This window comes from Aquarana catesbeiana, linkage group LG07 (assembly GCF_042186555.1).
Source record: "Aquarana catesbeiana isolate 2022-GZ linkage group LG07, ASM4218655v1, whole genome shotgun sequence".
Lineage (NCBI taxonomy): Eukaryota > Metazoa > Chordata > Amphibia > Anura > Ranidae > Aquarana > Aquarana catesbeiana.
This window is the reverse complement of record NC_133330.1, coordinates 127710527-127730720: the sequence shown is the minus strand read 5'-3', so window position 1 is coordinate 127730720 and position 20194 is coordinate 127710527. Positions and strand designations below refer to the sequence as shown.

Sequence of the window (20194 nt, the reverse complement as noted above, 5' to 3'; positions counted from 1 at the left end):
CTCAAATTTACCTTCAAGATCGAGACTGAGCAAATCCCCTTCTTAGACCTAATTGATTATCAAACAACCGGATGGACCATTGGGCACTGACCTTTACAGAAAACCAACTGCTGGCAATATCCTTTTATTTGCCCTAGCGCACACCCGAGCCCCCTGGTGCGGAGCATACCTTATGCTCAGTACCTACGTCTACGTAGAAACTGTACACGCGACAGCGACTTTAAACGTCAGGCTAGGGCATTACGTGAACGCCTTTTACTACGTGGTTATTCCTCTACCAATCTACGTAAAGCATATAACAAGGCTATGTCACGCTCTCGGACCTCCCTACTTTTTAAAGGCAGGGAACCCTCCCCCCCTACAGAAACCGTAAGATTCATCACGACCTATTCTGCAAACCACAAACTTACTCCGTAATATCTTAACCAAAAATTGGCATCTCTTGGCTGAACATCACACACTTACTAAATACATTCGACCCACTCCGGAAGTTGTCTTCCGTATAGAGCGCGGTCGCTTCGTGATCAACTAACTGCTAGCCACTATAACCCTGCTAGACCCTTGAGGAGTGGACCAACGGCAACATTTCAGTGCGGGGATTGTCCCCGGTGCCCTGGGTCCACGAAGTAGAGCTATGGTTTTACCTAATGGGGAGATCCTGGTTCCTCTGACCTTTGCCAATTGCGGCACAAAAGGGGTGGTCTATCTAATGAACTGTGTGTGTAAAGCCTTCTATGTGGGCAAAACAATCCGGGAATTTAGACAGAGAATCGGTGACCATCTCTCGATTCGAAAAATGGAAAATTGACTACCATTGGCCGACATATTGGCCTGCACCACAGATTTGACAACTCCGTTGTCAAGTTCCTGGTGCTAGAGGTAGTTCAACCCAATCCCAGGGGTGGGGATTGGGATCGCTCGATACTCCAAAGGGAATCCCTTTGGATCGAGCGACTTAACGCTACTATCCCCCCGGCCTTAACGAGTCAGTGTCGTATACGGCCTTTCTGTGAGGCCTTGGGTCCTTCTCCTCCCTGCCCCCTTATTCCCCCCCCTCCGTCCCTTTCCCCTCCGTCCCCCTTTCCCCCCCTCTTTTTCCCCCATTCCCCCCCTCCTTTCCCTTTTCCCCTTCTCTTTCCCCCCCTTTCCTCTTCCCTCCCCCTTCCCCCTTCCCCTTCCCTTCCTTTCCCCCCCCTTCCTTCCCCCTTCCTTCCCCCCTCCTTCCCCCCCCTCCCCTCTTTCCTTCCTCTTCCTATCTCCCTTTCCCCTCCTTTTTCTCCCTCCCCCCCCCCTTCCAATTTCCCTCCTCTGTTCCATTCTCCCTTCCCCCCCCTTTCCCCCCCTCCCTTGCTTATCCGTTGTCCCCTTCTCCCCCCCCTCCCTTCCCCCCTTTCCCCCCCATCTTCTTCCCTCCCCCCTCTCCCCCCCCTTTGTCCCCCCCCCATGGGTGGTTACTATCCCCCTTCCTTCCCTCCCCCCACCTTTTTTTGTTATTGGGATGTACTATTATGTATGATGCCTTCTCTGCTTAAAGCGGGGTTCCACCCAAATTTTGAACATTATCTCTATGCATTCTCTTCCTTGCCTAGATGCTGACATGCTGTGTAAAAAAATTTAAATCCCCGTAATTACCTTTTTTTTTCTAATCTTCTTAGCACTTCCTGGTTTTCCTCCCATGGGAGTAGGGCGTGTTTCTAGCCTCTCCCAGACCTCCCACAGTCCCCTGGGAGCTAGTCTCAGGCTTCCCAGCATGCATTGTGCAACAGCGTCATCACAACATCTCGGTGAATGCTGGGAGTACAGCATTCACCGCATCCAGGAAAATACATGCTTGTGGGCTTCAAATGCCCACAATGAAGATGGAAACCGCCTTCAGTGAATTTTATAAGTTATTCTTTACAACGAAATCGGACACAGGCAGACTTATTACACAGAACATGTGAGTAGATAATCATGAGAAGAAAAGTTTGTGAATGAACTCCAAAAAAAAAAAAACGATAGATGGGTGGACCCCCGCTTTAAGGTCTACCCTTTTTGTTGTTGTTTGTTGACACTTGCAATGTTTACGTATTTAATCAATATACTGTTCTCCTTTATAGACTATTGATGTTATCATGATGTTTTACACATTGCTGTTAAAGGACAACCTCTCCCTTGACCATCAGGTTTCTGGCTGGTCACTGCTGTGCCTCGATACTTCTCTCTGCGGCGGACACATGTTTGCCCTGGCAGCCTCTGGGCTGCTTGTGTCTCTGTGTCTGGGAACTCGTTTCCCTTTGATAGGAGCGCGCGCTTGCGCAGTAGCACTTAGCTATGCACCTGCGCAGTGCGGGGGAGCGAACAGACCCGGCCACGTCAGGGACCGCCCCCTCCTTGCCGTCCCTGACTTCCGGGTTGGGGTGCTTTTATAGCGGCCAGCAATGACCGCTGTGTGAGCCTACAGCCTCCTGATGCTGCGCTGCCTGAGGATCGCTCCCCCTATAGGTGAGTTCTCTCCCTCCTCTCTCCCCCGCTACTTGTTAGCTTTTCTTTTCACCCCTTATCAATGGTCCCGCATGAATTTAACACCTGTGTGGCGCCTACTGTAATAACCCTGTATGCAGTGTTATCAGACTCCCTGTTCACTGCTATACTTCCACTGCCTTCCCTTTTCCCTGGTGATTAGTGCCTTTCAGCCTGGAATAGACTGTTCCATACTCACTGTCAGTCTGCATTACCTCACGTAATGTTAAACCTTGCTCTATCTATTCCCAGTGTATGTATTTATACCACTATACTACCTGTGGACTAACCCTCTGTATATCAATATGTATGGTAATTTTGATACATACATTTTGATTTCAGTTGCTGCTGTGACCTCCCCCCCCTCTTTACGCACTATTGGTTCCAGCTCTAGGGGGCTCTTACTGCTAACAGTTTCATGGTCCTCCCTGACCTCTCTGTTCTACGGTCCTCTTAATGGGAAGCTCTTATCCACCCCAGCTTATGCGTCATATAGCCAATTAATCTTTTTCCCCCCTTCCCCCCCTCCCCCTCCCCCCCCCCCCCTCTCCCCACCTTTCTCTCTCTCCCTTCCCTCCTTCCTCATTTCCCTTTCCCTCCTTCCCCCCTCCTTCCCTTCTCCTCCCCGGTCCTCCCCCTCCTCCTTGTTTCCCCTTCTGCTTCCCTGTCCTGCTCCCCCCCCCCTTTTTTCCCTCCTCGTTCCCTCCCCCCTCCTTTTTTTTCCCCTCTTTCTCCCTTTCCCCCCCCTTCTTTCCGGTTCCCTCCTCCCTTCCCCCCACTCCCCTCCTCCCTCTCCTGTCCCCCCCACCACCCTAATATCTCAAGCAATATCACATCATTTTCTCTGCCCCTCCACTGCACCATTTTTTCGGAATTTCTGACAGTTATATTACTGGCACTTTTATAACCCACCTTTTTCTGGATACCATAGTCTGGTGATTTGTACAATTCATTTACTCAAAATGTATCCACCAGAGGCTGTTTGTCATCCCCTGTGTCCGCCGCAGGGGGAATCACATGGGGCTCTGCATACCCTCAGAGAATTCCTGAATGGGTGAGCTTGTCCTTATTGTTTATAACTTGTATGTAATTGTTTTTGATGTATTATTAATAACTCTGCTGCGGTAATAATTTTATCATATGCACTTGTTGAGATGTCTGTATTTGTTACAACTATCTTATGTCACACTATAGATATGGCTCTCCTGAAGAAGCGGTGAGAACCGCGAAACCGGTCGAGAACTTAAGCTATATATATATCTACCATCAAAATTGGGTGGAATCCACTGGTCCAACTCTGTGGTATTCCTCCCCCCCCCTTCCTTTTTATGGCTGTATGTATTGTCATTGTTTCAAATCGCAACTGCATGCGGTATTGTAACTTTTTAAATACTGTTCTATTAAAAGTGAATTTTTATAAAACCTGTTATTCCCCTTCTTTACCCCTTATGTTTACTACATATTTACATTGAGTACCGTAATAGTCCCCCTCTTTTCCCTGTCGGGGGGTGGAGACATTGGCTGACAGGAGCAGCTAACTGCGGCCGTCCCCCTCCCCCCTTCCTTTTCTTGAACTACTCTAGATGATGAAACTATAGAGGACCTTGAAACTCCGATTTCGGAAGACGAAGTTGCCCGCGCCATTGCATCTACCCCAGCTGGTAAAAGTCCGGGCCCTGATGGCTTCACTCCAAAATTTTACAAACAATTTGCTCCCCTTCTTACCCCCTTCTTAACAAAAGTGTTTAACTCCCTCTCTGAGAGATCAGTATTCCCGCCGCAAACACTAGAAGCACATATCGCCCTTATCCCAAAGCCGGACAAAGACCTGACTATGTGTGCAAACTACTGGCCCATATCGCTGATAGGGGTAGATCTGAAGGTGTACGCGAAGGTGCTAGCTAATAGAATACAACCATTGTTACCCAGTCTAATACACCTAGATCAGGTTGGCTTTGTGAGTGGAAGAGAGGCGCGAGATAACACCCTGAAAACACTTCATTGCCGATTATGCTTGGACCCACAATATCCCATTGTGCCCTCTCACGGTCGACGCGGAGAAGGCCTTTGACAGCGTCGACTAGCAATTCCTTCGCCTATCACTGCAACACATGGGTCTAGGCCAAAACATGCTCTCCAGAATAATGTCCCTCTATACATCCCCCTCCGCTAGGATCAGATTAAATGGATCCCTATCCCCAAAATTCACTATTCACAATGGAACGCGGCAGGGGTGTCCTTTGTCCCCCATTCTCTATGTTCTTGTTATGGAACACCTAGCCATTGCCCTTAGGAACAACCCGGCTATTCATGGTATTAATATAGGCCCTACATACTAAAATTGCCCTATTTGCAGATGACTTGCTCATGTTTGTAACCCAACCGCAAGTTTCCCTGCCCTCCATTATACAGGAGTTTCAGAGATATGGATAGGTTAGTAACTTTAAAGTTAATCATAGTAAGTCGGAAATCCTCAACATTTCACTCCCAAAAGCGTCCTCCTTTCCTTTTAAGACAAGCTCCACATCTATTCGCTATCTAGGCATTCATATCCCAACAGACGCATCCCAATTCTCCAGTAACTTTACCCCTCTACTTCTTAGAACACAAGCGAATCTGGCTACATACGCATCTAAACAGCTCTCTTGGTTGGGTAGGGTGAATGTTTTGAAGATGGATGTTCTCCCTCGATTCCTATACCTTTTTCAAACTATCTCTATCCATATTCCCACCTCGTTCTTTAAAAGGCTTTGTCAGATTTTTTCTAAATTCATATGGAAGGGGGACCGTCCCAGGATAAAATACGACACAACGACACAATGATCCTTCCAAAAGCCCGGGGGGGAGCGGGGGTCCCAGATGCCCCCACATATAAGGCGGCGGTACTCATACGTATCGTGGATTGGTTTCACCACCCTTCCTCCAAGCTTTGGGTTCAACTGGAGAGACATCTCAATGAGATTGATCTTTGCGCCTTGCCGTGGACCCATACGGCTCAGCGTAAGGATAATACACTCTCTACTGCTCTCACTCGTCAAACACTTCAGATTTGGGACCGTCTGATCTTAACTGGTAAGTTATCTAAACCTCAGGGCCCTATGACCCCTCTCTTCTGGACTCCGGCCTTCCCCCCAGCCGTAAGTAAGTGGAGATTTGGACCCTGGAATAAACGCTTAGTCATAGACGCTTAGCGCAGGTTCTACGCGCTGACCCATCCTTGAGAATAGACATACCCTCCCAGACAGACCTGAGGCCCCCAACAATGTGGTTACAGAGGGGTCAATTAATGTCCTACATACGTACCTTCTCCTCCACCTCAGAGATTCTAGTTGACCCATCAAACTTTGACGAGCTGCTCTTACAACCGGACCCGCCAACACACGTAGTATCACTGTTATACTCCCTACTACTGAACATCTCTGCCCCTGACCTTCCAACATACACGCAGAAATGGAAAACAGACTTACAACACTCTATCTCCTCTGCTGATTGGCAAAAAAGCTTTATCTGACGCATAGGATTTCCTTGGCAACTAAGACTCAAGAAAAAGGGTTTAAGCTATTGACGAGGTGGTACAGATGCTCAGCGACTATTCAACAGTTTAACCCTTCTTTGTCAGATACTTGTTGGCGATGCCTATCCTCTAGAGGGACAATGCTCCACATTTGGTGGGCTTGCCCTCCAATTAGGAAACTTTGGCAAAAAGTTTTTGATCTATACGGCAGGCTGATGGCGACCTCAATTAAGCCCACATCAGAGATAGCCCTACTATCTATGCTCCCAGGACCCCTCAAGTCGATTAAAAAAGATACATTGCGCCACTTTCTGGCCGCAGTTAGGTCAGTGATTCCCTGACATTGGAGAACAACAGATGTGCCTTCCTTGGGCGATTGGGCTGTCAAGGTGGATCAGATAAGAGATCTGGAGCTCCTGTTGGCGCGGGAAGCGGGGAAGGAGGAACAGTTCTCCACCACCTGGACCTCGTGGTCCATGTTTCGATACTCTGATGACTTTACTGTTTGGGTTGTGGATGTCCCAACCTCATCCCCCGGATAGCCACGCTGGAGTGACCCTTACCTTCTTTACTATCCCTTATTTCTTTACATGCTATCATTCTCTTCTCTCTCTTTGCTTACTTCTCTCTCTGTTTTGAACCAATCACTCAAGCATATGATTAAAGGCCAGATTAGCCCAATGAATTAAATATCTATTATAAGTATATAAAAGATCCCTACAGCATATCAGCCTGAATAGGATGATCCTCATGACAATACCAGCACGCAAAACCTTAAGGGTAAATATATGTTGGATCCTACACGCATGTTATCCTTCTCTTATATCGAAGGCTTTTATGTACTTTTTTTTTTTTTTTTTTTTTTTTTTTATTATCTATTTTTATTCAGATTTTTTTCTTAATGGAACAAACGAAACATAAAGACATATACAGATTGGTTAGTTAGTTTGTACAAGTAATACAGCAAGTACAACTGGTAGTTAACGTGAAAAATCGCAATAATACATACATGCAATACAAATGTGGGATATAAATATAGGAAGAAAATGCCCCTTTCCTCCTGCTAGAAGGTATGCTTTGGTTGGGAAGAAAAAAAAAAAAAAAAAACCCCACAGCCCATGAAAGCCGATACCTATTAACTGGAGACTATATTTAGTCGTCAATTCTATGGTGTAGTGCCTGAGACTAGTCAAAAGTTAGTAAACAATATTCATTTCCTCCAGCCACCCACTCCAAACTTTATTAAATTTCAATTGGCAACCTCTATTAAGATAGGTATCTTTATATAATGGAAGATTGTCGTTAACCAAACGTTTCCACTGAACGCTTGTGGGGGGATATGGTTTTTTCCATTGAAATGCTATGATTTTCCTAGCATAGAATAGAAGCAAACCAATCATCGTACGTTTGGCTACAGCAGGAACTAATAATTTTTTTATAAGGCCCAACATACAGATCTCCATAGTCAGTGGTAAGTTAGTAGATGCAATTTTATTGATTAAAGCAAGGACCTCCCCCCAAAATTGTTGTATCTTTGGGCAATGCCAAAAAATGTGTGAAAAATCTCCAGGGGTGGAGCTACATCTCCAACACTTAGGAGAATGGGCAGGGTTTATCAAGTGAAGTCTGTGGGGAGTAAAATACGCCCGGTGTATTATTTTATATTGCACTAATTTGTCACGTATAGAAACTAGCGAGCTAAAGGGGAAGTCCCAAACATTATCCCAATCGTCGCTATTCAAAGCTGGAATGTCGCGCTGCCAACGGGACAAGAGGCCGTCCAACGGTGGCAAGGACACATAGATTAGGTGCTGATATAGGTAAGATGTAGGTTTTTTTGTACAGCCGGATCTAAGAGTGTTCTCCAGTTTAGACTGTGTTAGTATACAGGATGAAAGTGGGAATTGGGCTTCGAAAGCGTGCAGAAGTTGAAGATAGCGGAACTGGTAATGTTGCGGAAGGTTATACTGAGAGGAAAGCTGGCAAAAGGAAAGCAATGAAGTGCAAGACACCACTTGTGAGATTAGTTTTATACCATATCTAGTCCATACCTGAGGGTCTATAGATTTATAAAAGTGTGGTAAGTTAGGGTTTAACCATAGAGGAGCATTAGGGGAAATTTCAGTCTGGGTATATTTTTCAATAACCAAACCCATTTTCCAGGCCCGTAGGGTAGTAAGCATAGACGGAGTTAATAAGTGTGGGGCACATGGGCCTCTATGAATTAAATATCGAAGGGATTCCCAAGAGCCCGCCACAGTGGCCTCCAAAACGGAGGCCACATTAGTTTTATCCGGATTTAACCACCAGACCACTGTCACAAGCTGTGTCGCCAAAAAATACTTATAGCAGTCCGGGAAGGCCATGCCACCCCGCGACAGTGGCCTCATTAGTGTCAATAGCTTATATCTGGGTGGTGAAAGGCCCTAGAGAAACTTCGAGAAACGTTGATTTAGTTTAGTGAAAAAGGATTTAGGAATCCACTGCGGGGAATGGCGGAATAAATAAATGAATTTGGGGGTGACCTTCATTTTAAGCAAGTTAACCCTTCCCCATACCGACAGGGGCAGGTTATTCCATGCCTTGAGTTTAACTTTCATATCCCCCACTACCGGATCTAAATTTAATTTAAGAAAATCTGAAGCTTGTGCGGAGACATAAACCCCAAGATATTTAAAGGAGTCAACCCACTTCAATGGACTGTCTGGAGAGGATGTAGCTTTGGCTGCCTGATCTATTGGAAATAAAGTAGATTTTGACCAGTTTACCCGAAGGCCCGTTACTATGGAGAATGTATTGAGGAGTGACAGAGCACCCTGGAGTGATGGACCCGCATCCCCAAGAAACAGAACCATATCGTCTGCATACAGGGCTACCCTCTCCTCTAGCATGCTAATACGGAGCCCCTTAATATGAGGCGATGTGCGAAGAGCCTCTGCAACTGGCTCTATGGCTAAAGCAAATAAGGCCGGGGAAAGAGGGCAACCCTGTCTAGTTCCCCGAAACAGTCGAAATGGGGTTGAGAGCCTGGAGCCCAAACGAATCGATGAGATGGGACACCTATAGATCACCTGCAACCATGATATAAACCGTAGTGGAAAACCCATTCTACGTAGAGTCTCCCACAAAAAGGGCCACTCTACTGTGTCAAATGCCTTTTCTATATCTAATAAGGCAATGGCCCTTGTACCGGAGTTGTTGTGTTGGGCATGTATATTGGTGAAAACTCTCCTAAGATTAACATCAGTTGACCTTTTAGGCATAAATCCTGTTTGATCGGGGTCAATAACCGAAGGTAGTAATGGATATAAACGGGTAGCCAGCAGTTTGGTTAAAATTTTTAAGTCATTATTTAATAAGGCTATTGGTCTGTATGAGGCACATAGCTCTGGGTCCTTAAGGTCCTTATGGATCAAAGTAAGATAGGCCTGATGCATTGAAAGGGGCAGATCACCCTTAGATAAACAGATGGTATATAGTTGGGCCAAGGTGGGTGCCAAAAGTGCTGCATGTGCTCTATAAAATTCTATTGGAAGGCCATCCGGCCCTGGCGCCTTTCCCAAAGGGAAGGACCGTATGACCTTTAAAACCTCTGGGGCCGTAAAAGGGCGTACCAACGATTCTCGTTCCTCGTCCGACAGCCAGCCAAGTGCCAGCGGATCTAAAAGATTTTGCAACAACTCTGGCTGGAAGTCGGGGGGAAGAGCAGAGGTATAGAGAGTTTGATAGAAGGCATTAAACATTTATGTACAATGTGATATTTTATTGTTTCACCAGAGACTCTACGTCAAATTGTCTCAGCCTATACATATATAGTAAAGGTTCACCTCATTACTCTTTGTAAAATGTATGTAATATTATATTGTAAAGTGCTTTCTTTCTCTGTTATGCTTTTATCTTGAAATAAACTAAGATTGAAAAGAGATAAGAGAGAGGATGAAAATAATAGTACTGTTGCTAATATAGAATCTGATATGTTTACATACACAGTCTCAACACGGAACATGTTTTAGGTTCTGGCCAAGATAGACTGCATTGACCCCCCCTGTTTAATCCCTTGGAGCTGGCGCCTCCTGACCCTTTAAAGGGTTTAGGACTCAGGGAGGCGGGGCTGAGTTTATGATCAATGTGACCGCCATGATTGGCTGTCACGACAGTCACTTGATCGGAAAGCTCCCGATCGCAAGTAGGGATCGGAAGCTTTCAGTTAGCTGCTGGTAACTGTGCCTGGAGCGTGCAGGGCGCACACTCTCGGCACAGCTATATTTACACTAATGCACGCAAATATGTAGCCACTCGGCACCAAGGCCCACCTACTGAGAGACTGCATATTTGCGTGTGGCCGGTGCCAAGGAGTTAACATTTCCCTGTGGCTTATTTTATGTAGGTCGCACTATTGGCACAATTAGGGAAAGATTTGAGACCTACCGGAGACTCGTAGTCTGGTGATGTAGAACATAGTGTCCCTAGGCACTTCATGCTAAAACACAATAAGTCTACCAGTGGACTCAAGGTATGGATCATAGAGGCTTTCTATCTGTCCAACATAATATGAAGTTGATAACTATATACTTTTGACAAAAAATGGGTCACTCAGATTAGCTACACCCAATTAATGTTGTAAAATATCCATGAAATACAGTGAGGTTTTTTTATACGTAATAATTGCCGCCTTCTCTTTCTTTATCGTACATCATGGGACACAGAGCACCATAATAATGACTATCTAGGTTATATGCTACCTTTAGGTGATTGGACACTGGTAACCAATAGCAAGAAGGTTCCTCCCATATAACCCCTCCCATACAGGAAGTACCTTTTAGTTTTTTGCCAGCGTCTTGAAGGTGATGGTCATGGCTGTGTAAGCTCTTCAAATTTTTCAATAATGTCCCAGTGAGGATGTTATAATCGGATCCATTCGGATGGCATATTAAAGCTAAAGTGGATGATACCCGAGCCTTGGTTCAAGAACAAGGTTTTGCCTGTAATGTGTCCTTTATGGCGCTGGACCCTTGTTATATGGTATTCCTGGTCAATTACCTGCCCAAGGAAACCAGAAGGGTGCCTTACAGGTCCAAGGGTGTGGACCCTGAAACAAAAAGGGACCCCAGTCCTTGAGGGTCCTCAGTGGCGCTACCCGCGGTGATGGGGGAAGATTGGGCCTGTTCCAGGCCCTGCAGCGAGGATCGGTGAGTGCTCCCTCTGGAGGCCTAAACAGTATTACTGTATTGCTATAACATGTGTTGTTTTGCAAAATTCCGTGCCTTACGTTCCCACTGTATGGAAGGTTACAAACTGCCGCAAGATGCACTTAGGCGGGTGTCTCCCGCATGGCGCAGGAGCGTGCGCGTGCATCGGGATGTGCGCCGTGTGCCCGCATCCACGTGTGCTACGGCGTGCGAGGCCGGGGAGGTCACTGCGTGCATCGCGGCTTGGCTGTATGGACCCGTGGGTGTGCGCATGTGCAGTAAGATCCCGGGGGTGCGTGTGTCATGTGGCGGTGCACGCATATAGAGGGAAGTCAGCGTCCGCGTGTGTCATAGTAATGTAGCTTGTCAGTGTATGCTTGCAAGTACCAGCAACCTAGTGCGGTGGGACACAAACTGGGAACGTGAGTTGGGCATTTGCATCACGTTGAAGGTTAAGGGCCGTGATAGTTGCTATACGCTGGGCTCAGCTATATAGCACAGAGAGAGTATATATATTTTCCCTCAAACCCTGTAAGCAGTCTCTTCCAGAAAACGAGGTACAGGGAGTAGGGCAAGTCCAGGGGTTAAAATGACTCCTTCAAAAACAGGAGATCAACCTCAGGCTACTGCAGCATCAATCTCCCCTGAAAGACCTGCCGCATTTGGCCTGCCTGAGCCATTGCATTTGTCAGGTGTAGTAGCCACTACCAATATCCCTGCATCGGCTTATGTTACTAAGGATTACTTAGCATCAGCCCTAGCTGGCCTTGAGGGCAAAATAGTGGGTATGATTACCTCAGTAACGCAGGGAGGGAAGAAACGTCATAGATCTCCCTTTCCTGAGCCTGGTCCCAGTGGAGAGTCACTAGAGCACCAGGACTCTCTTAGCCAGTTGGGTCCTTGTGATTTGGATCCAGAATGGGCAGAGGATTTGGAGGAGGTGGCCGTAAAAAATAAGGAGGAAGCAGAGGCTGAAAAATCCTCGGCGGGGGATTCAGGTTCTGAGGAACCAATGTCGGCTTCCCAATCCCAAAAATTATTCATCCAATCTTTAGCTGAAATGGTAAGAGCAGGATTTAAGTTTCCCCCGGTGTGGGGACCGGGACTTTCCTGTTCTACATTGGGATCCTTGCGGCCTCAGCAAGGTTCCCAGGCGTTCCCTGTGCATCCATTGTTGGAACAGGTGATTTACGCTGACTGGGACCACCCGGACAGGATATATTTGCCTCCAAAAAGGTTTTCCTTTTTATACCCTTTGGTCGATGCTACCATTTCATCTGTGAATAAAAGCTTAACCTGTCCAGTGGATAATGCCCAAGGGTTTAAAGATCCGGCGGATAAAAAGCTGGAATCTTTAGTAAAAGCCTCCTTTGCGGTGGCTGGGTCAGCAGTACAACCGGCAGTTGCGGCTATCGGTATTTGTCAGTCCTTGAAGGACCGTTTTAAAAGATTGGTCAGGAGCTTACCTGGTCAGGAGGAGTTTTCTGACGAACCGTCAGAACTTCCTTGCGCTTTATGTTTTGCGGTAGACGCATTAAAGGACTCGATCCAGCAGATGTCTCGTTTTGCGCTACTCTCAATCCATATGCGCAGGGTCTTGTGGCTAAAGAACTGGTCAGCCAAGATGCCATGCAAAAGGCTACTCGCGGCTTTTCCCTTTCATGGTGAGCGTTTGGAGAAAATCTGGATAAATATATCCAAAAGATCTCAGGAGGAAAGAGCTTCTTGCTTCCAGTTAAAAGAAGGAATAAGCAGCCTTCCTTTAAAATTCCCAACGCTCCTGGGCCAGGCGCCTCTTCTCCCAAGAGGTATCAACGGCCTCAGCCGCCTACCTTTAAGAAACCTCAGGGTCAAAAAAGACCTTGGACCCAGAAACCAGCCAAAACCAATTCCAAGCCCTCCTTGTGAAGGGGCGCCCCCACTCTTGCAGGTGAGGGGCAGACTGCGGCGGTTGCAGACGCTTGGGGAAAATTGGTTCAGGACAGGTGGGTCATTTCCACGGTACCACAAGGTTACAAAATAGAGTTCCAGGATTTTCCTCCAAATCGGTTTCTGGTATCCAGAGTCCCATCAGACCCAGTAAACAAGAAAAGCTTATTCTTAGCTATAGAACAGCTAGGCAGTAGGTAATTATCGAGATTCCACACAAGGAAAAATTCAAGGGATTCTATTCGAACCTATTCACAGTGCCCAAACCAAATGGGGTGGTAAGGCCCATTCTGGACCTCAAGCCCCTAAATTCCTTTCTAAACGTCCGAACCTTCCGTATGGAGTCGGTTCGTTCAGTAATCGCATCCTTGAGAAGGGAGGATTTTTTAGCATCCATAGACATCAAGGATGCATACCTACATGTGCCAATTTTCGGTCCGCATCAAAGGTTTCTGCTCTTTGCAGTAGAAGGGTGTCATTTCCAGTTTGTGGCACTTCCGTTCGGTCTAGCCACAGCCCCTCGAGTCTTCACAAAAGTTTTGGCTCCAGTGTTGGCCTTACTAAGGTCCCAAAAGATCTTGGTGGTAGGATATCTGGACGACCTTCTGTTAAGAGACCAGACTTACTCCACCTTAGTGGAAAACGTTACAACTACCGTTCATTTCCTGAAGTTCCTAGGCTGGATTCTGAATACGGACAAATCAGCCCTTCCTCCAGTTCAGGTCTTGACATATTATTATTATTATTATTATTATTCAGGATTTATATAGCACCAACAGTTTACGCAGCGCTTTACAATATAAAATGGAGACAATACAGTTATAATACAATAAAATACAAGAAGATTAAGAGGGCCCTGCTCAGAAGAGCTTACAATCTAATAGGGTGGGACAGGTGGTACAAAAGTTTGTAACTGTGGGGAATGAGCTGATGGAAGTGGTAGGAGATTAGTTGGAGACGTGATAGGCTTTCCTGAAGAGATGAGTTTTCAGGGATCGCCTGAAGGTAGCAAGAGTAGGGGATAGCCGGATAGATGGAGGTAGCGAGTTCCAGAGAATGGGTGAGGCTCTGGAGAAATCCTGGAGACGAGCATGGGAGGAGGAGATGAGAGAGCTTGAAAGCAGGAGGTCTTGAGAAGAGCGGAGAGGTTGTGGTTAGTATTTTGAATTTATTTCGCTGGGTGATTGGGAGCCAGTGTAGGGATTGGAGTAGAGGGTTGGCAGACACTGAGCGGTTGGTAAGGTGGATAAGTCTGGCAGCAGCATTCATGATAGAATGAAGAGGGGGTAGCCTATGGAGAGGTAGGCCAATGAGAAGGGAGTTGCAATAGTCAAGGCGAGAGATAACAAGGGAGTGAATGAGGAGCTTGGTGGTTTCATTTGTTAAAAAGGGGTGAATTTTAAAGATGTTACGGAGGTGAATTCTACAAACTTTTGACAATGATTGGATTTGAGGCTGAAATGACAAGTCAGAGTCTAGGCCTAATCCTAGATACAACCCAGGAAAGGGTAATTTTACCTCCATTAAAGGTCAGGTCCATAGTGGAGCTGGTCTGAGAAGTCAAAAGAGTAGAAAGGCCTTCAATTCGACTGTGTATGAGGCTGCTGGGCAAGATGGTGGCATCTTTTAGCGCAGTTCCTTATGCGCAGTTTCACTCCAGGTTGTTCCAAAAAACTATCCTGGAAGCTTGGAACAAGTCTGTTCAAACCTTGGATCATCCCATGTCTCTATCCCTACAGGTAAAACAGGACCTCTCTTGATGGTCAAGAACCAACAACTTGAAGGGCGGAAAATCCTTTCCACTTGGAAGGTGGTGACTACAGACGCAAGCCGTCTCGGCTGGGGAAGAGTCCTGGAAGAGGCCTCAGTACAGGGAAAATGGTCCCAAGTAGAAAAGACCTTGCCCATCAATCTGCTGGAAATCCGGGCAGCTTGTTTGGCTCTCCTATTCTGGACGTCCAGATTGCGGGGGTTTACGGTCAGAATCCAGTCCGACAACTCCACGGTTTTGGCATACATCAACCACCAAGGGGGCACCCGGAGCCGGGCAGCCCAAAGGGAAATAAATCACATATTAACTTGGGCAGAAAGGCACATGCCGTTTCTGTCGGCAGTCTTTATTCCAGGTGTGGACAATTGGCGGGCAGACTACCTAAGTCGTCAGCAATTGTTACCGGGGGAGTGGTCCCTTCACCCTGAGGTTTTCCTTCAAATCTGCCAGCGTTGGGGGATGCCAGAGGTGGATCTCCTGGCCTCCAGGTTCAATGCCAAAGTGGACAGCTTTGTATCCAGGACCAGGGATCCACTTGCCGTAGGGACGGATGCATTGGTGATTCCCTGGGATCGGTATTCCCTAATTTACGTTTTTCCTCCGATCCAGATGCTGCCGCACCTGTTACGCAGGATACAGGAGGAACAGAAAACAGTAATTCTGGTGGCCTCATGGTGGCCCAGGAGGTCTTGGTACTCAGAAATTGTGAGGATGGCGGTAGGGGACCCATTGTGCCTCCCATACCGTCCAGACCTGTTGTCCCAAGGTCCCATATACCATCCTCCTATACGGTCGCCGAATTTGATGGCGTGGCTATTGAGACCAGAGTACTAAAAGACCATGGTATCAGAGGATCTGTCCTGTCTACTCTGATAAATGCTAGAAAGCCAGTTTCTAGAAGTATTTACCATAGGGTCTGAAAATCGTACATTTCCTGGTGCGAGAGGAGAAGATGGCACCCTCGCAAGTATACGATTGGGAGGGTCCTTGCCTTTCTTCAAACAGGAATTGATTTAAACCTATCTCTAGAGACCATTAAGGGACAAATTTCGGCCTTATCTTTTTTTTCCAGAGGCCAATCGCATCTCATTCTTTAGTACGAGCCTTTGTCAAAGGGGTGCTGCATTTAAGGCCACCGATTAAGCCGCCCTTATGCCCCTGGGACTTAAACTAAATGCTTTCAGCTCTACAGAGTCAACCCTTTGAGCCTATTAGGCATATTCCTTTGATCCTATTAACTAGGAAATTGGTCTTTTTGGTGGCCATAACCTCAGCCAGAAGGGTGTCAGAGTTGGCCGCCCTTTCTTGTGAAAAACCCTTTCTGTTTGTACATCAGGACAAGGTGGTGATGCGACCCTGTCCAGATTTTTTACCCAAAGTGGTTATCAGTTTTCACTTGAATCAGGATATCATTTTACCTTCCTTCTTTCGTAACCCTAGGTCTAAGAAGGAAAGATCGCTTCACTCACTGGACGTGGTGAGAGCGGTCAAGGTTTACTTAGATATGTCGGCTCCTTTTCGGAAGACTGACTCACTTTTCATTCTGAGAGGTGATAAGGGCACTCTGGTGGAGGTGGGTAGCTGGTCAGAGGGATGATAGTGATGAGATGGCACTTCTGGCAGCACTTTGGTTAGAGGAGAAGCAACTCTGAAGATATAAAAAAGGAAAAGAAAGGCGCCTCTAAGTGCAGTATGTAAAATTTAATAGAGTGCACAAAGGGTTAAAAGCACTTACAAGATTGTTGAGTGTTAAAAGACATGATAAAATCAGGAGTCCTCATCTGTGGCATGTGTCCATCCTCAGCACGGTGGTAGAGAGCAGTGTAGAGCCATCCAGCAGCTGTAAAGCGTTCTCATGCGTGTTGGAAAGAGGAGGCAGCAGGGAAGCCTGTATTCACTGCGGGACACGCAAGGCTGATGGTGTCAGTGTAGAGAAGGGGGTGGTAACGCGTTTCGGAGCATGTGCGGCTCCTTCGTCAGACCTACGCCCACACTCCTCAAGCTGGCTTATAAATGGTGAGGGGGAGGAGCAAGGGGAGGAGTGTGGGCAGATACTAAATACACAATGATAAGGGAAGTGACAGATGTATTATGAGGACGGCCAAGACGACCGTGCACTCGCAAAATGGATTATTTACGTCAGTGCTATATACAATGAAGTCCTGAAGGAATTTGACACACGGGTACAGGGCACAGATGGCAGTGGTTAAATTAACAATAATAAATAAATAAATATACAAACATAAGGTTGACATTGAATTAATATACAGGTGTGTTACATGGTCGGCAGGGTGTCTATATGAATGTGTTATAAAGGCGGCCGGGCGTTTGTACACATGCAAATAGGGTCGTAAGTCTAATGTTGAGTTGACAATGAATAAATCTACAGCCGTGTTACAAGGACGGCCAGGCGTATATACACATGTGTTACCGGGGCAGCCAGGCATCTATGTGCACGTGTTACAAAGGCAGCCGGGCATTTGTACACATGCAAATAAGGTTGTAAGTCTAATGTTGAATTAACAATAAATAGTAAATAAATATGTAGCCGTGTTACAAGGGCAGCTGGGGAGCTATACACCTGTGTTACAGGGGCGGCCAGGCATCTGTACACATGCAAATAAAGTAATAAATCTGTTGTAAGGGGATAAAAAAAAAAAAAAAGTAATAAGCGATTAGTAATTATGTCTGTAACAATGATAAAACAGTGATGAATATTACTTTACTATGAATAAGTGTATAGGTGTGTGTTACAAGGGTGGCCGGGCGTCTATACACTAAAGACAGATAGAGGAAAATAGTGGATGCTTATACAAGTTGTACGAATTGTGCAGATTATGCCTGTAGCAATAATCTCACGGTGAGAGGTATTACTCAACTGTGTACTAGAATATAGAAGTGTTACAGGGGCGGCTGGGCGTCTATAAACTACAGAAGGATAATAGGAGGTGGTGGATACTTATACAAATAGTGCAGATTATGCCTGTAGCAATACTCTAACGATAATAGATAATAATAGACTGTAAATAAGTATGCGAGTGTGTTACAGGGGCGGCCGGGCATTTACACACCCGCAAATAAGGTCACAAATCTACTATAAGGAATTAACTTATAGGAATAGGTAATAAGATGTAATGGATGCTCTACAAATAGTATTTGATTGTGACAGATGGCAGATATGTACATGTATAACAGGCAAACACCATGACGTATGGATATGATAATAAGGAGGGATGAATGATAAATGAACCATAATATTACAGTCTGTATGTTAAATGTGGTATCATCTAGAGTAAGGTGCTAATTTCCAATTCTTCATTGATACCTCCAGGCGTAAGTACGTCAAGAGCGTATATCCAATAAGTCTCCCGTTGGCAGAGACGTTTAAATCTCTCTGCCGCAGGGAGAGTGGCTGGTATGGATTCGATGATCCATACTTTTAGGCCTACGGTAGATTTAGGGTGATGTTGGGTGAAATGTCGTGGGACGCTATGATGGTCTTTACCGGCCTCGATGAATCGGCGGTGCTCTCCAAAACGCTGGCGTAGGGGGCGTATAGTTCGACCTACATAGTGGAGGCCGCAGGGGCAGGTCAGGCAGTATACTACATGGTCTGTAGAACAGGTGTAGAATTCTGAAATTTTGTATGTTTTATTTTTAATCGTGAATGTTTTTTGACCATGTTGTACAAAACTGCATGTAAGGCAAAGGGGTTTGCGGCATTGATACATCCCAATCATAAAAAAGAGTTGGAGTGAAGATGACGTATTTGTTTTCTTTTTGAGTTTGCTTGGGGCAATCTTTCCCTTAATGTTAGGTGCTTTCCTATATGAAAATTTAGGTTTATTTGATATACTGTCTTTGAGATTGGGATCCTGCAGTAGTATTGGCCAATGTTTATGAACTATGTGTTCCATATTTTTGTATTTGTTATGAAATTGAGTCGTGAACCGAATGTCCTTTGATGAATTCATTTTATGGATATGAGTATCAGGATTGACGTATGTGGTGTAGGCTTGTTCGATGAGTGAAGGAGGGTAGCCTTTTTCAATAAATTTTTGTTTGAGATTTATGCTTTGTGTCTGATAGTCTGACTGCATGGTGCAATTATGTCTGAGATGGCAGAATTAACTTTTTGGAATGTTTTTTAACCAACGAGGGTGATGGCAACCATAACAACCAGAACAATACCACTACTATAGATACAAGTAGTGTATCCAGAAGGAATAACACCACCACAGGCATCAGTGGAGTATCTAATACTACTGACACCCGCAAAGTTCCAATTACTAAACAGAATATGAATACCAGCCATAACCACCCTGCAAGAAATACACCTACCACACTAGAATCAAATAGTACAGTCTCCCCATCTACCTCACACCAGACTATCCCAAATTTCCATACGAGTATGTCACATACATCTCATAACCCTACCTCCAGCAATTCCACTATTCCATCCACTCCCAGCTCCAGGGGCACCATTGACTATTCCACTGTAACTGGTGCTCAACTTACTTCAGACGCAGCAATACCTGCGGTCTCTTTTTTAGGGCCCAGCCTCTTCCCCACCAGGCCGTCAAAAAGAAAATACACCGAAGAGGTTGTAGGGAACGAGGAGGAAAACATAAACCCAAGCCCACACAGCAGAAAACAACGCCTACGGTGAAGATTTTCAACTTATCTTCACACGCACTCACAACGCAGGAAACTATCTTACTCACACGAGGACTAACTTTCGCACCAACTAATTTGCCTAACGCCTTCCAGTTGTTCAAAGATTTGAACAAGTTTATCCGAGACCTTACCCTCAAAAGATTTTATAATATAAAAGCAGCTAAAGATGCATCTATCATTTCAATTGACACAACCTCCCCCTTTTCAGCCTATAGCAACATCCTAGACGAAAAAATAGCCTTGGATATATTAGAAGAATTATATCACGAAGGAACTGGACCATTCCTTAACCCTGATAATCCTGAATCAGATGCCCTTTTATATACCCAACATCTAAATTGTTCTCCTGCAGTTAAACACACCAATTTTCGTCCCCTGTCTAATTTTTATCCCACACAATCTAAAGGCCCATGCCTTGAAACATTTTACCACATGGTATACTCTGAATTATTGATGATGTGCCAACAGCAACACAACCCCTATAAAAATCACAATTTAACATACCCAGAAAGATTAGCCCTCAATTTATTGAAAACCAATGAGAATGTTATCACTAAATCAGCAGATAAGGGCGGTAGCATTGTGTTGCAAAACCGGGTAGACTACATCAAA

At 45.7% G+C, this 20194-nt stretch overlaps 1 protein-coding gene across 5 annotated transcripts in view; it reads left to right on the top strand.

Annotated features, from left to right (window-relative positions):
• IPPK (inositol-pentakisphosphate 2-kinase) overlaps positions 1-20194 on the top strand; it is a 1128404-nt gene that overhangs the window by 948584 nt on the left and 159626 nt on the right. Inside the window, exon 13 of one of the 5 annotated variants that reach the window (XM_073592667.1) lies at positions 3697-3922. The exons of the other annotated variants lie outside the window; for them this stretch is intronic. Coding sequence (XP_073448768.1) covers positions 3697-3883 — 187 coding nt within the window. The 3' untranslated portion in view covers positions 3884-3922. Of the gene's footprint in view, positions 1-3696; positions 3923-20194 lie in introns of those variants that run through there. 5 annotated transcript variants of the gene reach the window in all.